Source organism: Lottia gigantea (genome assembly GCF_000327385.1).
Source record: "Lottia gigantea unplaced genomic scaffold LOTGIsca_98, whole genome shotgun sequence".
NCBI lineage: Eukaryota > Metazoa > Mollusca > Gastropoda > Lottiidae > Lottia > Lottia gigantea.
In genome coordinates this window covers 833,293-849,643 of record NW_008711162.1, presented here as the reverse complement: position 1 = coordinate 849,643, position 16,351 = coordinate 833,293, and the positions used below count along the sequence as shown (strand labels likewise).

Here is a 16,351-nt window from a genome sequence, read left to right as displayed (position 1 = left end):
ACGTTTCTGATACATAAATACGCCAATGTGGGCGTATAAAAAGACAGAAGGCTTAAATCATCCACCATAAAATAAATAAAATTCATTTAAACTAACATTTTAAATCATAAATCATTCAACAAACAACAATATTCAGTCATACTCTGAAATATTTCTACAAGGTATACTACCTCTTAGAATGACCAAAAAAATTGAAATATTGAAATATTGAAACTTGGCCAAACGAGTATGGTGTCATAACTATACAACAGAGTCCCTTTATAATCCAATAAATCTATACAACTAAGCAATAATTCATTAAGCTTTGTAATTTTGAAACAAAGTGTGCTACAATAAATATTTAGTTTAATGGATATATTGTCTTATATAGAGATTCTATTCTTTAGTCATGACACCTGGTATATAAGTCTAACTGATGAATATATACTTTTATTGAACAAGTTTAAGACTTAAAAAATTATGTCCATTCTAAGAGGTAGTATTCCTTTAAAATAACAACTCGACACACCTTAACACCATGTATATATATTTACATCATATTGTAATAATGTACAATAATAATAATAGCCCTGATGAAACCCATGTTTAGTCCGAACAGGATATCTGCACACAACAAACAAGGGATGCTTCAAAACAGTTTTAAGAAATAAAGTAAATAATCATGCATTAAAGTTTTTCGGTCGACTTTATTTTGTGGTAGGAAAAAAATAATTAGCCTATGAATACAATAGAATCTGGTTTAGTGCTTATTGCTACTTAAAGGGATTGTAAAGAGGTTTTCAGAATTTTTTACGTGTATCGTAGACACTGAAAGCATCAATTTGCACCATTCTAATTTTCAATCAGACATCTGTGATTCCTGCAATTCCACTAAAACTAAGTGTCGCTAAATATGCTTTATCACATAGGGCCATTCGCCATTAGTGACGTCAAAAAACACTGGAATTGCAGGAACCACATACTGATTGAAAATTGGAATGATGCAAATTGATGCTAGCCTATTAGTGTTCCCGATATTTTTTGAAAATCTCTTTATAATCTCTTAAAAACAATACAAACCAGATTTAAATGTTACTCATTACTATCTAAATTAACTAAAAATATAGCAGAATAATCGTGTATATGCCTTAAATCTAAAAAGATCTGCATAAAAGCAAAAAAGTCATTTGTAAATTTTAACAGCAATTCAAAACAATTACCATAACAATAAAATACATTAAGAGATTCGCGATCTTTAATATACTCCTTATTTTCCAATATAAAAAAAATATACAGTTGTCGTTTGAAACTTGTGTACCGATTCCGAATATACTAAAATCAGATATCGAAATCTTCACCTTCCATGGAAGATGCCATGAAAAGAGAATCGACTAGACCACCTATTCACATCCTCAGAGGACTGAAGATCTGTAAACCCAAATCCCTTTTCGATGCCCTTTCTGATAACTTGCATTCATAGATGAAGAATTTTCACCAGAAATGAAGCGAACGCATTGGTAAAACAGTGCGATCACCACGATGGTGAAAGATATGGATAATGTACCCACTGAAAACGGTGATATGAAAACAGTGTGAAAATTATATTAAATTACTTCGTCAGATCATTTCAAGATATACTACCTTTTAGGATGACCAAAAAATTGAAATTTTTAAACTTAGCTAAAATGAGTCTTTGTTCATCAGCTGACTTATTTGGCGTCATAACAGAATCCTTCTATAATCCAATAAGTCCATATAACTAAGTAATAGTCCATTAAACTAAATAATTTTAAAACAAGCTTAGAAGCGTTTTTCAGTAACGGATATACCGCCTTATATAGAGATTCTATTCTTTAGTCATGGCACCTGGTAAGTCCAACTGATGAATATTTTATACACTTATTTGACTAAATAACTGGACACAATTGTATGGATAACAATTACTTTAATAAATAACTCGCGACGTTTCGAGTATTTATTAAAATAATTGTTATCCATATCGTGTGTCCAGTTATTTATTACCCAATTACTAAATGCCACTTACGGAAATTATTGACCAAGTTTGAAACTTTAATTTTCTGTTCATTCTAAGAGGTAGTACTTCTTAAAATTGATTCATAGCCGAATGTTTTCATATCACGGTAACAATAGCAGTTCAACGATTTATTGTTAAAATGATACCATTCGATGAGGATAATAACCAAACTTTCTCATAGTAAACGGAATGTAAAATGTATTTAGAAAAATCCAAGGAACGATTTAGATTTCTCTGTTGCTGGCCCTGTCACAACCCGGAATGTACGAATTTCCATCGGTTCTAACACTACTGTGAATGGTTCATCCAAAATATCATTTGATGCAGCAGTACCTACAATGAAAATAATTAAACGTTGTAACATAAATTTCATTTTTTCTTTGGAATTTTTCTTCAAATTATCATCTTCACAATGTTAAGCTATTACTAACTTAGACTTATACCTCAAATGACTCTTAAAGCCCCTATTCTTGTATCACGGAAGTTTCCAAATGCAGTGATTTGATTGGATTGTTCGCCAGCGAATACAGCCAATCAGAGCTTTCGACAGAAAACAATATGCTTGCATTCTGTCTGTCCAAGTCTCTGATTGGCTGTTTTCGCTTGGGTACAATCAAATCAAATCACTGCATTTATAAAGTGTCGTTATACAAGAATAGTGGCTATTACAGTCAAGGTATAAGACTAAGTTTGTAATAGCTTAACATCTTGAAGATGATGGGCTACAATTTCATTGGTTCATTATGCATTTGTTCGAACTCTTCATAATATGAGCAGTGGAATTTTCCAGATAGTGAGTTCACAAGACAACGAATCACATAATTCCTTTAAAAATACTTCAAACTAGCTGCTCACTATTTCTATATTATGTCTTTTCTATATATCACAGAGTATCTTAACTTAACGTGTCGTCATTTTAACATTCAAACGCAGATAATTCAAAACACACATAGATTTGAAGGCCCACAGGGAACTGTGAACACTATTACTGATTAGCCCAGCTAAAAAATTCCAGTTTCTGAGACTTAAGTATAAAAATGGCCTATCTGTCCCTTTAACAGTGAAAATATTTTATAATTGAAGACTAAACTACATGCAGATAATTGAAATATGTTAAAGATGGGTTTCCTTATTTTTTAGTGTCAAATTAAGCAAACTATTTGATGTTTCTAATGAATTATTGTGTATTCTTAATCATATCATTATATTCTTATTGCATATAATAGAGAGTTTTAACCATATCATTAATGTCCATGTATGTACAGTCTGGATAAACAAAAAAAGTCTTTTTGACCTTTCTTGATCGGTCACTCATTTGAATTCTGCTGGTAATTCTCTTCTAATTCAGCTAATTATGAGACAAACTGGTATTTTTCCAAGTCGTTACAACATCTCTATTTTCCGTTCATATAATATGAAAATAAGGGAACCCATCTTTAAGCCTATTATCTGAGTATAGTTTCGTACTTACCTATCTCGGACGGAGTAACTCGACCATCTTCTGTGGTCCATTGTAATCTCTTTATATCTGAGATTCTAAAACTGGCACCCAGACTAACTTCATGTACTTCTTTGATATCAAAAGGCACAAATAAACGCTGAAAATGACAAGATGAGCTCTCAAAGACAATGTATAACCATTAATTCATAAGAAATTCACAAGAAATTATATTCATAAGAAATTCATAAGAAATGAAATTCATAAAAACTAAAACTAAAAAAGAAAATTGGGCAGTGAATATTTTTACCTATATCAATATTATTATAGGGATATTTAGCTGTCTCAGTCAGTAGCAGTCAAAACAATTTCCCCCTATTGCGCACTATATAAGACACATGAGACGTCCTTTGATATTAAAGGAATACTTCCTCTTAGAATAGACATAACATTTAATGTCTCAAACTTGGTCAACACGTGTATAATATATTCATCAATTACCAGGTGCCTCTACAATAAACGATTATGTCAATCGAACTAAATAGTTATTGAAACACGCCTCTAACATGACTTCAAAGGAATTAACGAAATTGACATACCTGTAAACTGACTTCTGCTTTTTTATTAGATAAATTATTTTCATCAACTTCATAAAAGTTTTCCAGACGTATTAATAACTTAACATTACCACCATTGTAGACTTGATCTAACGTCAACAGATGGACATTGGACGGTAAACTTTCTCTTAAACCTGACCACTGAAACACAATGTAGAGGAACATCTTTATCAGTCATTTATTTACTTGTAAACTTAAGAAGATATTGAGCATCCTGGGATATGTGTTATTTTTGAGGATACTGAAAACATCGATTTGCGCCATTCTAATTGTCCGTCAGATGTCTGTGCTTTTTGCTATTCAACAAAATCGGAGCATTTTTATGACGTCACCGTCTCAAAGGCCTACGTCTGATTGAAAATACGAATGGTGCAAATTGACGCTTAAGATGTTCCCGATACACAGAAAAAAAATAGGAAAACCTCTTTACAATCACTTTAAGATCTATCACTTGCTAAATTTTTTAAAAAGTCTAGACTCTACGATATATCCATTAAAGCATGTTAAGAAAGTCGAAGATTCGCCTTGTTTAGAGTTTTAGGCACCTACCTGCATATTAAAGAGTTGTTTCCAGTTATCAAATGACTCGGTTGTTTTCATGAATGATATAGTTGGTTGTTGATGGACCTGCAGTCCCATAGATCTATAGTTATTATTAACATCACCTATCTTTTCTAGTAATAAATAGTGCTTTCCTGAAGAAAAAACAGGAGGCTCCAGTGTAAAAATAGAAGGGAGTTTTACGGCTTATTGCTATTTTACTATCACTATAGTGAGCGGGTTTTGATAAGGGATTGGTAAAACAATCTTGAAAGATCAAATAAATACCAAGTCATGTTTTGTTTAAACCCAAATAGTTCCTACATCAGCTAATTATGCTCAATATCAGCTATCCATGTCACTATTAAGAACAAATATCAGACGAAATTAAGGTATTACATAGAAACAACTGTCGTCCGTCGTCATCCGTTGGAACTATCCATGAAAACGTTGATAACAATAACAAAACGTAACAACAGCGCGATTTTTCTTAATTGCAGGGCAACCAGATGCAGGATTTGAGATCTGAAACGTGATACTGATAGCCGAAACTCAGTTTCATCAGATAAGTCGATTTCATCACTTTGAACTACAATATTTACCTCTGTAGATGAGTCCTTTACCATCAATACCCTTTTCATTCAGAGGTTCTACTACGCCTAAATCATCATCATGTAGCAATCGACGATGTACCTGAAAGATGGGGAACTCGTGTTATTTTCTAGTACTAAAGGAACAGCAAATTCTCATGACAGTAAAAGTTGATGATTATCGCAAATCATTCTTTCACAATCACATTAGTTCAGGTGTTGATTGAGCAGCTCTGAACCCTTTCTAGGATCCCAAGCCATTTTCTCAACTGATCGTGAGAATACTGCTTCAAAGCCAGAAAAATGAGACAACCACAACTTCGATTATTCTTGTCCAGCCTACCTATACACAATTTCCAATTTGGATGTAGCCTTTGGGTTTGGTTTTTAAAAGAATTCGAAAAAACAGATAAATAAAAACCTCGGACAGCGTCCAATCGTGCGCCCCACTGTCCATTCATGCATTGGTTAATTTTTTTCAACCATTTGAATTCTGATTGCCAGATTATTATCGACCCGATGAGGTAGTGCCGTTATTCCCCATCCCTCCACAAAGGAAACAAGAAGTAAAATGAATTCCAAACGGATATAACAGTAGACTGTACTCACCATAATTTCAAAAGCACCATCTTGAATACTTCCTCCTCCCTGAGATCTATCATTGATTACAGTCAATTGTATATTCTTCTCTGCATCCTAAAATACAGCAAACTGTACGATATAGTTGTAAGTACTGGCGTATTTAGGGGGAGGGTGCTAATGCCCCCCTCGATAATTATGTGCCCCCCTCCCCCTCCATTCCGTTTTATAGAAATGCCACTACCTGTATGCTATACGTTAAAGATCCCTCGACAGTTGGGAATTGAAAAAGAGTTGGCCGATGTAAAATTTGCATGGTATGCCTTTCATCATTAGCACACATGGTGCAGAAAAGTAAGACGCAAGACTCCATTCATTTCATTTATTTGTTCAGCCATTGTACAAGCTCAACTCGCTATAGACTGAACTATTCTATTATTAGTCCATAGTGATTGATTGATAAAATCTACTCATTAATAAAAGTAATCTTACCCTAATAAATATTTTATTGGTTATCGGATAATAATTTCCTGAAACTTTATCTGTAACATTAAGTGGCCAGGTGGCACGATAATTACGCCTAAAAATAAATAATTTTTTTTTATCAAAATGTGCAATAAACTTTATATTTTGTATGCCTTGGGCGCAATATTCGTACATAATAATAATACTAGTTTTTGAACGTGGCATAGTGAAAAATCTGACCAAACCAGTAGATCACTCAGATGTGATATGCCGATGTGACATCGTCAACAGTAGGATAAATGCCTTAAGGATAGATGCACATAACTCTTAAAGATGGATTCTCTTAATTTCATATTTATGAAAATGAACATGCTAATACATATATTATTAGAAAGAGGAAGTGTTTTAATGACTTGGAAAAATACCAGTTTGTCTCACATGTCCATGATTAATTTATAATTAGCTAAGTTAGAATTACCAACAGAATTCCAATGAATGACCGATCAAGAATGGTCAACAAGTTTTCTTTTTAATTCGGACTTTACATACATGGACATTTATGATTGGTTAAAACACTTAATTATATGCAATATGATAATAATATTTGATTAAGAATAGTCTACATGATAATTCATAAGAAACACCAATTAATCAAATAGTTTGCTTCTTAAAAAGATGTGTTATACCATAATATAATATTCCCTTGTGTTTCCTATTATATCATCTGCATTGTATTGTCCGTCTTCATTTAAAGTATTGTACGAAAAACTCAGGCTGGACAATTGAGAAACTTCAGAAAGAAATAATAAATACTTACTTTCTCTCTAACATTTCACGACCATTAGAATCAGTATAAAATAAACTTTTAGTATTGAGATCTGTAGCAAAATGAGACACAATTTCTCTACCTTGTCGATCGCTGAAAACAACAAATTTTAGCATCAATTTATTAATTAATATATCACCAAATATATCTGATATATATTCAATTTATTAATTAATATATCACTAAATTTATCAAACATAGCATTAATTTATCAATTAATATATCACTAAATTTATCAATTATAGCATTAATTTATCAATTAATATAACACGAAATTTATCAGATATAGCATTAATCTATCAATTAATATAACACGAAATTTATCAAATATAGCATTAATTTATCAATTAATATATCACTAAATTTATCAATTATAGCATTAATTTATCAATTAATATAACACGAAATTTATCAGATATAGCATTAATCTATCAATTAATATAACACGAAATTTATCAAATTATAGCATCCATTTATCACTTAATAAAACACAAAAATCAAATATAGCATCCATTTATCATTTGATATAACATCTAATTGATCAAATATAGCATCAATTTATCAATTATTGTAACGTCAAATTTATCATAACTACCAAATGTAGCATCCATTTATCAATTAATGTAAAAACAAATTTATCAAATGTCCCATCAATTTATCGATTAGGAATGAAGATCTATAAATTGAAACAAATAGTTATAGTTATATACAAATATGAATGATAAGATATTCCACAAAGTTAAAAAAAAGAGTCACTTACTCGACGTCAATAGGTCCAACAGTCCATTCAATTTCCAGGTATTTAGCATCATCATACAGTCGTATTACTTGAGATGTCCATGGGTTATATTGTTGATGGACTTCTTGAACATTTTTACCCTATAAAAGCAATAATGCCATGGATTAAGGCTTAAAAAATATCATTAAGCTTGAAAGGTTTTGAAGTGATTTAGATCTAAAGGTATACTACCTCTTAGGATGACATAAATGTTAATGGATTTATCCTCTTAGATAGAGATTCTATTCTTTAGCCATGGCATCTGGTAAGTTCAACTGATGAATATATACACTTATTGACCAAGTTCGAGACTTCAAATTTTATATCCATTCTAAGAAGTAGTATTCCTTTAAGAAAGTTGATCGCACGCACTGTAAGCGCCAGGACATACATCATTCGCCTTCAATAGTTACCCACTATAGTTCGGACTTCATTACATATTTCTGTTTAAGGTCTATTGTAACTATTGGACATTAGGTCAGAGAAATAAGTAACAACACAAACCTTTGTAACAGTGTACTTCACAGAAGATTTGCCTCGGACCGGTTCTGGTGGGGTGTTCAGTTTTGGTACAAAAGTGTAAGCACCAGAAGCTCTTCGATGGTTTCCATATAAAGTATGGACACTAGGATTTCTCGGCTGTCCTACATCACCAATATAGTAGAGATATTCTTGATCAACCTTGGCATGGATGTTGAATTCATCGTTAGAGACGGTTGAAAGCTTTCCAGTTAGTTTGTCGATGGTGAAGGACATATGCTGAAAAGGAAAAGATATCAACCAAGATAAAAATTAAAGAAAGAGCGTCTTGATTTTATCAAGGGTGTACGTAAGAAAAGCTCGTCATTCCCTTGGTTAATCTGGCTTTGAAGTCGAGAAGAACGCCCGTTGATCGACCTGTTCATGAAAGATGGCCAAAAGAACTGGGTAAAAATATCCAAGCAGAGACAGTCAATCAGTGCCATTATTATGTACCATTAGGTAGGGGTAAGGCATTAGGTGGGGGGGGGGGGGATTATTTACTTACCGAGTTTGAGATTGTGATAGATGCTGCCGTATTCTGGTCTGCAGGAATAGGGTTTGTCAGTTCCGAGTTGCCTGAAAATAGAAATCCTATACTTAAACCGTGTTTATTTATATAATTCTTGTACAACCATTGTATAAATAAACCGGTTATAAAGCAAGAAACAACACTATCTAGAAATATTGTTAAGAGATCTTTGAATACGTCTCATTAAGGGTCAATAAGACTGTCCAGCATGAAACAAATCCAAGCGGATTCTGTCTCACAAGCGTTACCAGTAGCATTAATAAAATGTGGATGGCATTTTACGTTCTTTTCTGTAACATGTGCTCTAATGAAGACGGTCAACACCATGCAGGGTGCAATGATGGAAATTTTGCCAGGACAGCGGCATTAGCCTAGTCTTATTCCAAGTGTCAAGAGACTTTTAACGTACACCAACTGTAATCCACGGTTCAACGGTGTATTGTTCCACCCAAACAACAAAGGAAACCGGGTCGGAAAAAACGAAGGTATCAATTAAAGCGGCCTTGACTGAACCCTGGAGCTTCAGGTAAGCGAGCAAGCGTCTAACTCACTGGACAACCGCGGTTCCCAGAAGCATTAATAAACCATTTATACAGTCGCAAACATTTAATCAATATCCTTTACACCCTTATGTATTTACACCTACCGGATGACGCTTCCATATAATAACTAGCAAATCCAACAGGAGGTACTATAGCTTTAAAAACTAGTTCATTCTTGGCTTGTGAATTTCCTCTTTCTGGAATAGTTGTTGTAACTGATGATAGCGGTACCACCTAAATATACAAATAGGGTAATCTCCTTTTAAAGATCTAAACTAATAACAAACAGCTAATTTTATTACGATGTTTTCATGTGATGTCTACATCTCTAGCCACTATTGCTAATAGCTGTCAGATTGAACTAATTTGAAAACTTTATCGATAATCCAGAAAGATCATTGTCAAACTAATTGATTGACCTAATTTTCAAAACCTAAATAGTCATCGTTTTAAATTATCGATGTTTCTTTGTTTCTGGCTTTTTTTTTTGTGGCACGTAGCCAGGCGTGATTGTTCGGAGATGCATTTAATATATCCTCGGGTGCAATCAAGTATGGTGTTTAGTTGCAGTTATGGAATTGGTCGGTTGTCTGGGTTTTTTTAGGCGTTAATTGAAGCCCCCTATAGGGCCTGGTCAAGCGATTAAAAAGTACATCCGATTACTTTAACAAAGTAATTAATTAATAAGCCTACAGCTGATAATCACTACAGATTACGATTCTGGTCGACATCGCCAAGATATCATAGTAAAGATATTATACCTGTGTCTGTATCTTGTTGCCTTCAGGACAAGTAACACCTACAGAGTCTGTTTTAATAGGTAGACGAACCCAATAGTTGATTTGTTGAGCCAGCGGGTTGAACAAAGTAATAACTCCCTGAAATAAAGATGAAATGAAGATGAAATGAAGATGAAATGAAGATGAAATGAAGATGAAATGAAGATGGCATGAAGATACCGAAGATGGAATGAAGATGAAATGAAGATATCGAAGATGAAATGAAGATGAAATGAAGATGAAATGGGGATGGTATGAAGATATGGAAGATGAAATGAAGATATGGAAGATGAAACGAAGATATCAACGATGGAATGAAGATATGGATCGAAGATATGGAAGATGAAATGAAGATATGGAAGATGAAACGAAGATATCAACGATGGAATGAAGATATGGATCGAAGATATGGAAGATGAAATGAAGATATCAAAGATGAAATGAAGATATGGAAGATGAAATGAAGATATGGAAGATGAAAAGAAGATATCAAAGATGGAATGAAGATGAGGTGAAAGTGAAATGAAGATGAAATGAAGGTGAAATGAAACTGAGTTTTTAATTATATTTATTTTCTATTAGTTCTTGGTTATTCTTTGGTCAAAGCAGTATGTCCAGAGCATCCACGGTTGACCTGTAAATATGTCCCGGAGGACTCCTGTTGCATTGTAAACATGTCCAAGAAGACTCTCAGTATGTCAAATGAACATGACATAGAGCATACCCGGTTTCTCGTTGAACATGTCCTAGAACATCCTTGGTTGGTCGAGAAGGGGAATCACGAGGAAAGTTACCTTGTCCATGTTCTCAGTAAAGTCACAAACAGACATATTTAAACCAGGACAGTATTGTTGTTGGGGAAGCTGCATTGGTGATCCTCCAAGAGCCATTAATCTTCCATAGGCTTCATGGATTACAGACTGAAAATAGAAAACATTCGAACACATCTTGAAAATGAATTAAAAGATTCTTTTCTTCCCCCAAGGGTCACTTATATGAATTTTGAAAAAATCAGAACGTTTTTTTTCAGAGTTGATGGAAAGCTTTATGGACCCAACCTGGGTTACCTCTGATGGTACTTGTCTTTTGAGGAGTCTACCACAATACAACTTTTACTCTTACTTTCGCTATTCTTTGGGCGATATTTTCGATTGATGGAATCGTCTTGCTTGTGTGGATTTTTCAATGCAACGAATCCTTCAGGAATAAGGTCTAATCCCTAGATATCGTTTTGTTAACTGAACGCGCAGCAGCTATTAAAATTTTTCTCTTTTAGCAAACTGTAACAATTCAAAGATGGAAAATCACGCACCCGATTTCGAACTGGAAGCCTTTAAACTCCATTAAGATGCAGGTGGTAATAAACCATCTGCAAGTCCGTGCCGAGTACACTTTTAATCTCACGATATATTATTTATCTTCTTAACTCTTTGAATGCTTTTAGATGTAGCTACGATTTCTGGCCAGGTGGATTTTATACCGTTGTTTAAATAGACGACACCGCTTAACATTTAATATGTGTTTATCAGAGGCAATTCATTGGCGAATTCAAATTTTTAGTGTCAAATTAAGCAAACTTTAGATTACTTGTTGTTTCTAATGAATTTTCATGTATTCTTAATTATATCATTATATTATTATTGCACATAATTAAGAGTTTTAACCAATCATAAATGTTCTTGTATGTACAGTCTGGATAAACAAAACAAAAAATTTTTTTGACCTTTATCCGTCGGTCACTTATTGGAATTCTGCTGGAAATTCTCTTCTAATTTAGCTAATTATGAATTAATTATGGGCATGTGAGACAAACTGGTACTTTTTCTAGTCATTAGAACAATCCTACTTTCTATTCATACAAGTATTAACATTTTCAATTTCATAAATGAAAATAAGGGAACCCATCTTTAAGTAAGGGTTTGTAGTGGAAGGGGTAATGCAATCGATCAGGGATCCTGAAAGGGGCAATTGAAAATGACAAAAGGGATGTCGTCGTCGAAGTCATTGTATATATTCTACATACATAATTATTTCGTATAACTATATATTTACCAGATTATGGAGCTAAATGTGAACCTTAAATCTCTCAGTATAAATATCTAATATCAAGTTCGCACATAAAACTAAATAACAGTTAAAGTGATTGTAAAGAGGTTTTCTAATTTTTTAAGTGTATCGGGAACACTGATAGCATCAATTTGCAACATTCCAATTTTTAATCAGACGACCGTGGTTCCTACAATTCCACTAAAACTGACGTCATTAATCGCGTAGGGCCTTATGTGATATATATTTTGCGATTAGTGACGTCGTCAAACACTTATTTTAAGTGGAATTGCAGGAACCACAGTCGTCTTATTAAAAATTGGAATGGTGCAAATTGTTGCTATCAGTGTCCCTGATACACATAAATTTTTTAGAAAATCTTTTTACAATCCCTTCAAAAGGCAACTTTTCATTATGAAATTTAATACAGGTTTAAAATCTTTATTCTGGTAACAGCTATGTCCATTTAATCAATACAGATCTTGAAATTATTAGCAAGCTCAATCATTTAGACACTTTTGATTTAAGACGTTAGTCAATAACATTCTCCGTGGAACAGCCTCTTTATTAAACTATTGATTTATTGATTAGTAAACTCATTAAGTTTAACCCCGTGTCTGGATACTAATAAAACAAAGTAGTTAACGATTATACAGGATGATTCTATGCGAGGTCTGCTTCCATATCCTAAGGGACTTTTAAGTTCGTGGGACGTTATCAAAACGGATCAGTATTCGTGCTTATGAAATCACCAACATACGAGCGAGATTGAGCTTAAACGAACTACGAACTGAAATGTACAGCGAAATCAGGTTCTGTTTGAAAAAACGAACCGCAATTTTTAACGAATCCATAAAGTAGATTCGCTTAAATAACGAACCAAAATCTATAGTTATAAAGGCCTGTGAATTAGAATCCGTTTTAATTACGAACCAAGAACAGTAAAAACCATTTCATGAACCGGTTTCGATATTTTTGAGAAAAAAAAGAGGATACGAATTACATGGTAGGAATAAGCTTACGATTCAGGATGAATAATTTTATAAACTTAAAAACTTTGCACGCCTTACTGATTTTAACGAAATTTGGCAATGGTTTACCGAAGGTCCCTGTCTTTATATTTCGTAAACAGCTAATTGAACCAATTTAAATTGCCAGTGACATTATGCTATTATTTGGCTGTTTATCCAATTGCAAACGTACCTTACGTCGATTTGTATTCTGAAAAACTATATGAATAGCTACAATTGAGCTGAATCAGTTGGTAATCTGTATAGTTTAAGATACGTACCTGGCAAGCTGTTTCACCCCGACTTAACATAAGATTATAATCATCGGTAACATGTTGTTTTTCTGTTCCACTGAAATTAAATTATACAGTAACAATCTAAGGCCATGGTTTGTCATTTTCGGGGGTTGATTTGGGTCTTGAATATATGTAAATAATCTTCAGAAGAACTAGAACTGCACGAAAATCTCATAATTCCTTCAAACTAGAAATTTCCCTTTTTTTTATATAATATGTCTTTTCTATATATGAGTCTCAAGCAAATACGAGTCGTCAATTTATCTTTCAAAAGTGGATCATTTTGCATAAACATGGATTTGAAGTATCAGTTGAACTACTTATTAGTTTAGCTAAACAATTCCTGTTCTGACTAAGGTACGATTAGTCAGATCAAACGGGTGTCCCTTTAATATTTTATCAAGTAGCATAATACATGAAATTGATATAACAGTAAAAAGAATACAATCTGACAAAATCCAAATCTCTAGAGATGTTTCATTCGTTTTTTTTTTGTCGTGCAGTTACATTTTGATAGAAATATAATTTGTTATTAGCATTATGAGGTGATTTTTAACATAATATGACCCCCACTATACATGTCAGGTATACTATAACAAGTGTTACTATCAAGGCAGATATGCTAACCCTTTCTTAGCACCTGATTTCACTCTGGTAGGAATTTCTTTCGAACAATTCATCATAGAAGTTAAACTTACGTTATGGCGTCATGATGTTGTAAAACAGCCACTGCCTCCCCTAGTGAGAACATAATCATAAAATACATAAAATGATAAAAATCTACATTAACCGCATAAAACAATATTAAAATCTCATTGAAAATGATACATAAAGTGGAAATTTGGTCTAAATTTTAACCTCGTATAATTTATGAGTTTTGAAATGCCATGGTACTTGACTTAATGAACACTATTCCATGCTGACTTCCATTCCTTTTCAATTTGCTGATTATAAAATGTTCAACAATACTGATATAGGGATTTCTCGCTGTAAAATAGGGAGTACTGTTGTCTTACTCTAAGGAATTTGTCTCGCATTGTTTGTTTGGTGTTATTACAGAACTATGGCAAGTGGTGTGATCTAATCCTCGCTTCGCGACCTTTTGGGTTACCTTACTTTCTTCATTTTGTTATGAATTTTACAGCTTAAATGAAGATGTTTGTCCAACAAGTAAATGAATGTTCACATAAAAGATATACTTACTGAGTATTTGTGTTTTATTAAAGACATTAACTAAACCAGCCAAAGCACTGATGTCTTTACAAGTCTAAAATTACAAAGAATTTTATTTATTACAGCAGTCAAGACTAAAGGTCTCAGGCTTGTTTTTCAAGAGCGGAACTTTCCAGTAGCTACGGACACTGGAAATAGGGGTTAACCTCTCCGATATATAAGACATAGATGGACTCAAATTAAGATTTTATGAATATCGAGGACATTTTTAGATCCAATGTGCACCATTACAGTCTTTCATCCACGACAACAATACGCTTACAAATGTTAAAAAACCATATAAGACGTATGGGTACAGTGTAACTGATCTCAATGGTTTTCCTTACCTGTAAGAAACTGCTAGCATGTTTCACGTGTAATTTTAATCCTGCTCGGCTGACGAAGTATCCTGTCCAATGTGAAGCAGGTATTATAGAATAAGGGAAGAAATCATCTTCTTTAGCTTGGAACTTGGTACCAGCTTGATTCACATAGTTCACATAACATGTTGGCGTAGAAAATAGAGCATGCACTTTGCTTCCTGACGCTTGCTGCAAAGAGAAAGATTTACGATTGAAAAACATTCTGTTAGAGCTATCATTCTGTTGGCTATCATTTTGTTTGCTATCATTCTGTTACCTATCATTCTGTTTGCAATCACTCTGTTTGCCATCATTCTGTTAGCTATCATTCTGTTTGCTATCATTCTGTTAGCTATCATTCTGTTTGCTATCATTCTGTTTGCTATCATTCTGTTAGCTACCATTCTGTTTGCTATCATACTGTTAGTTATCATTTTGTTTGCTATCATTCTGTTACCTATCATTCTGTTTGCCATCATTCTGTTAGCTATCATTATGTTAGTTATCGTTCTGTTTGCTATCATTCTGTTTGCTATCATTCTGTTAGCTATCATTCTGTTTGCGATCATTCTGTTAGTTATCATTCTGTTAGTTACCATTCTGTTTGCTATTTTTCCGTTGTCAGTTATGTTTGCTATCATCATTTTTAGGCATCAATCTGTTAGATACCATTCGGTGAGCATCAGCCTGCTAGCTTAGCTATTATTCTACATGTAATCTTATCTAATATTACCTATCATTTCAGTTGCTATCATTCTGTTTGCTATCATTCTATTTGTTGTAATTACTCTAGAATTGGTCAAATTGAAAGGTAATAAACATTATCCCTTACCATATTATTTACTGTTTCAATGATCTTTTCTAATGATCCTATATAATTTTCAGCATTTCTAAAAGCAAAATCTCCCCCAAATGGTATGAGTACATGTTGTGTTTTAAATCCTTGCGACTGAAAATGAAGAAAGAAAAAATCAAAATCGCATGACAATTCAGGCTATTAACCGGACATTTTATGAAAATCAAACTACATAATTATAAGAAAATATTTACATTAGCTATAATATCATTGTTTTGTCATCATAAATGCGCATTTATTCAATTTTCCAGCCAACCTTTGTATCAAATAGAAACAATCATGTCGGTAGTCACAACGTAAATATAAGCAATAAACTGTTAGCCTATGGTGGTTATGGTCGTATATCAGGA

General features: G+C 33.2%; 1 protein-coding gene across 1 annotated transcript in view; it reads right to left on the bottom strand.

Annotated features, from left to right (window-relative positions):
• Positions 1-3,459: 3,459 nt before the first annotated feature.
• Positions 3,460-16,351, bottom strand: part of LOTGIDRAFT_135457 (hypothetical protein) — a gene marked incomplete at both ends in the record, with an annotated part of 22,635 nt that continues 9,743 nt past the window's right edge. Inside the window, 17 exons of the mRNA XM_009069075.1 lie at positions 3,460-3,612; positions 4,052-4,210; positions 4,697-4,815; positions 5,203-5,302; positions 5,809-5,895; positions 6,271-6,358; positions 7,061-7,162; positions 7,830-7,948; positions 8,352-8,606; positions 9,380-9,418; positions 9,525-9,674; positions 10,202-10,318; positions 11,014-11,123; positions 13,553-13,626; positions 14,270-14,309; positions 15,067-15,334; positions 15,978-16,139. Coding sequence (XP_009067323.1) covers positions 3,460-3,612; positions 4,052-4,210; positions 4,697-4,815; positions 5,203-5,302; positions 5,809-5,895; positions 6,271-6,358; positions 7,061-7,162; positions 7,830-7,948; positions 8,352-8,606; positions 9,380-9,418; positions 9,525-9,674; positions 10,202-10,318; positions 11,014-11,123; positions 13,553-13,626; positions 14,270-14,309; positions 15,067-15,334; positions 15,978-16,139 — 2,142 coding nt within the window. The remainder of the gene's footprint in view (positions 3,613-4,051; positions 4,211-4,696; positions 4,816-5,202; positions 5,303-5,808; positions 5,896-6,270; positions 6,359-7,060; positions 7,163-7,829; positions 7,949-8,351; positions 8,607-9,379; positions 9,419-9,524; positions 9,675-10,201; positions 10,319-11,013; positions 11,124-13,552; positions 13,627-14,269; positions 14,310-15,066; positions 15,335-15,977; positions 16,140-16,351) is intronic.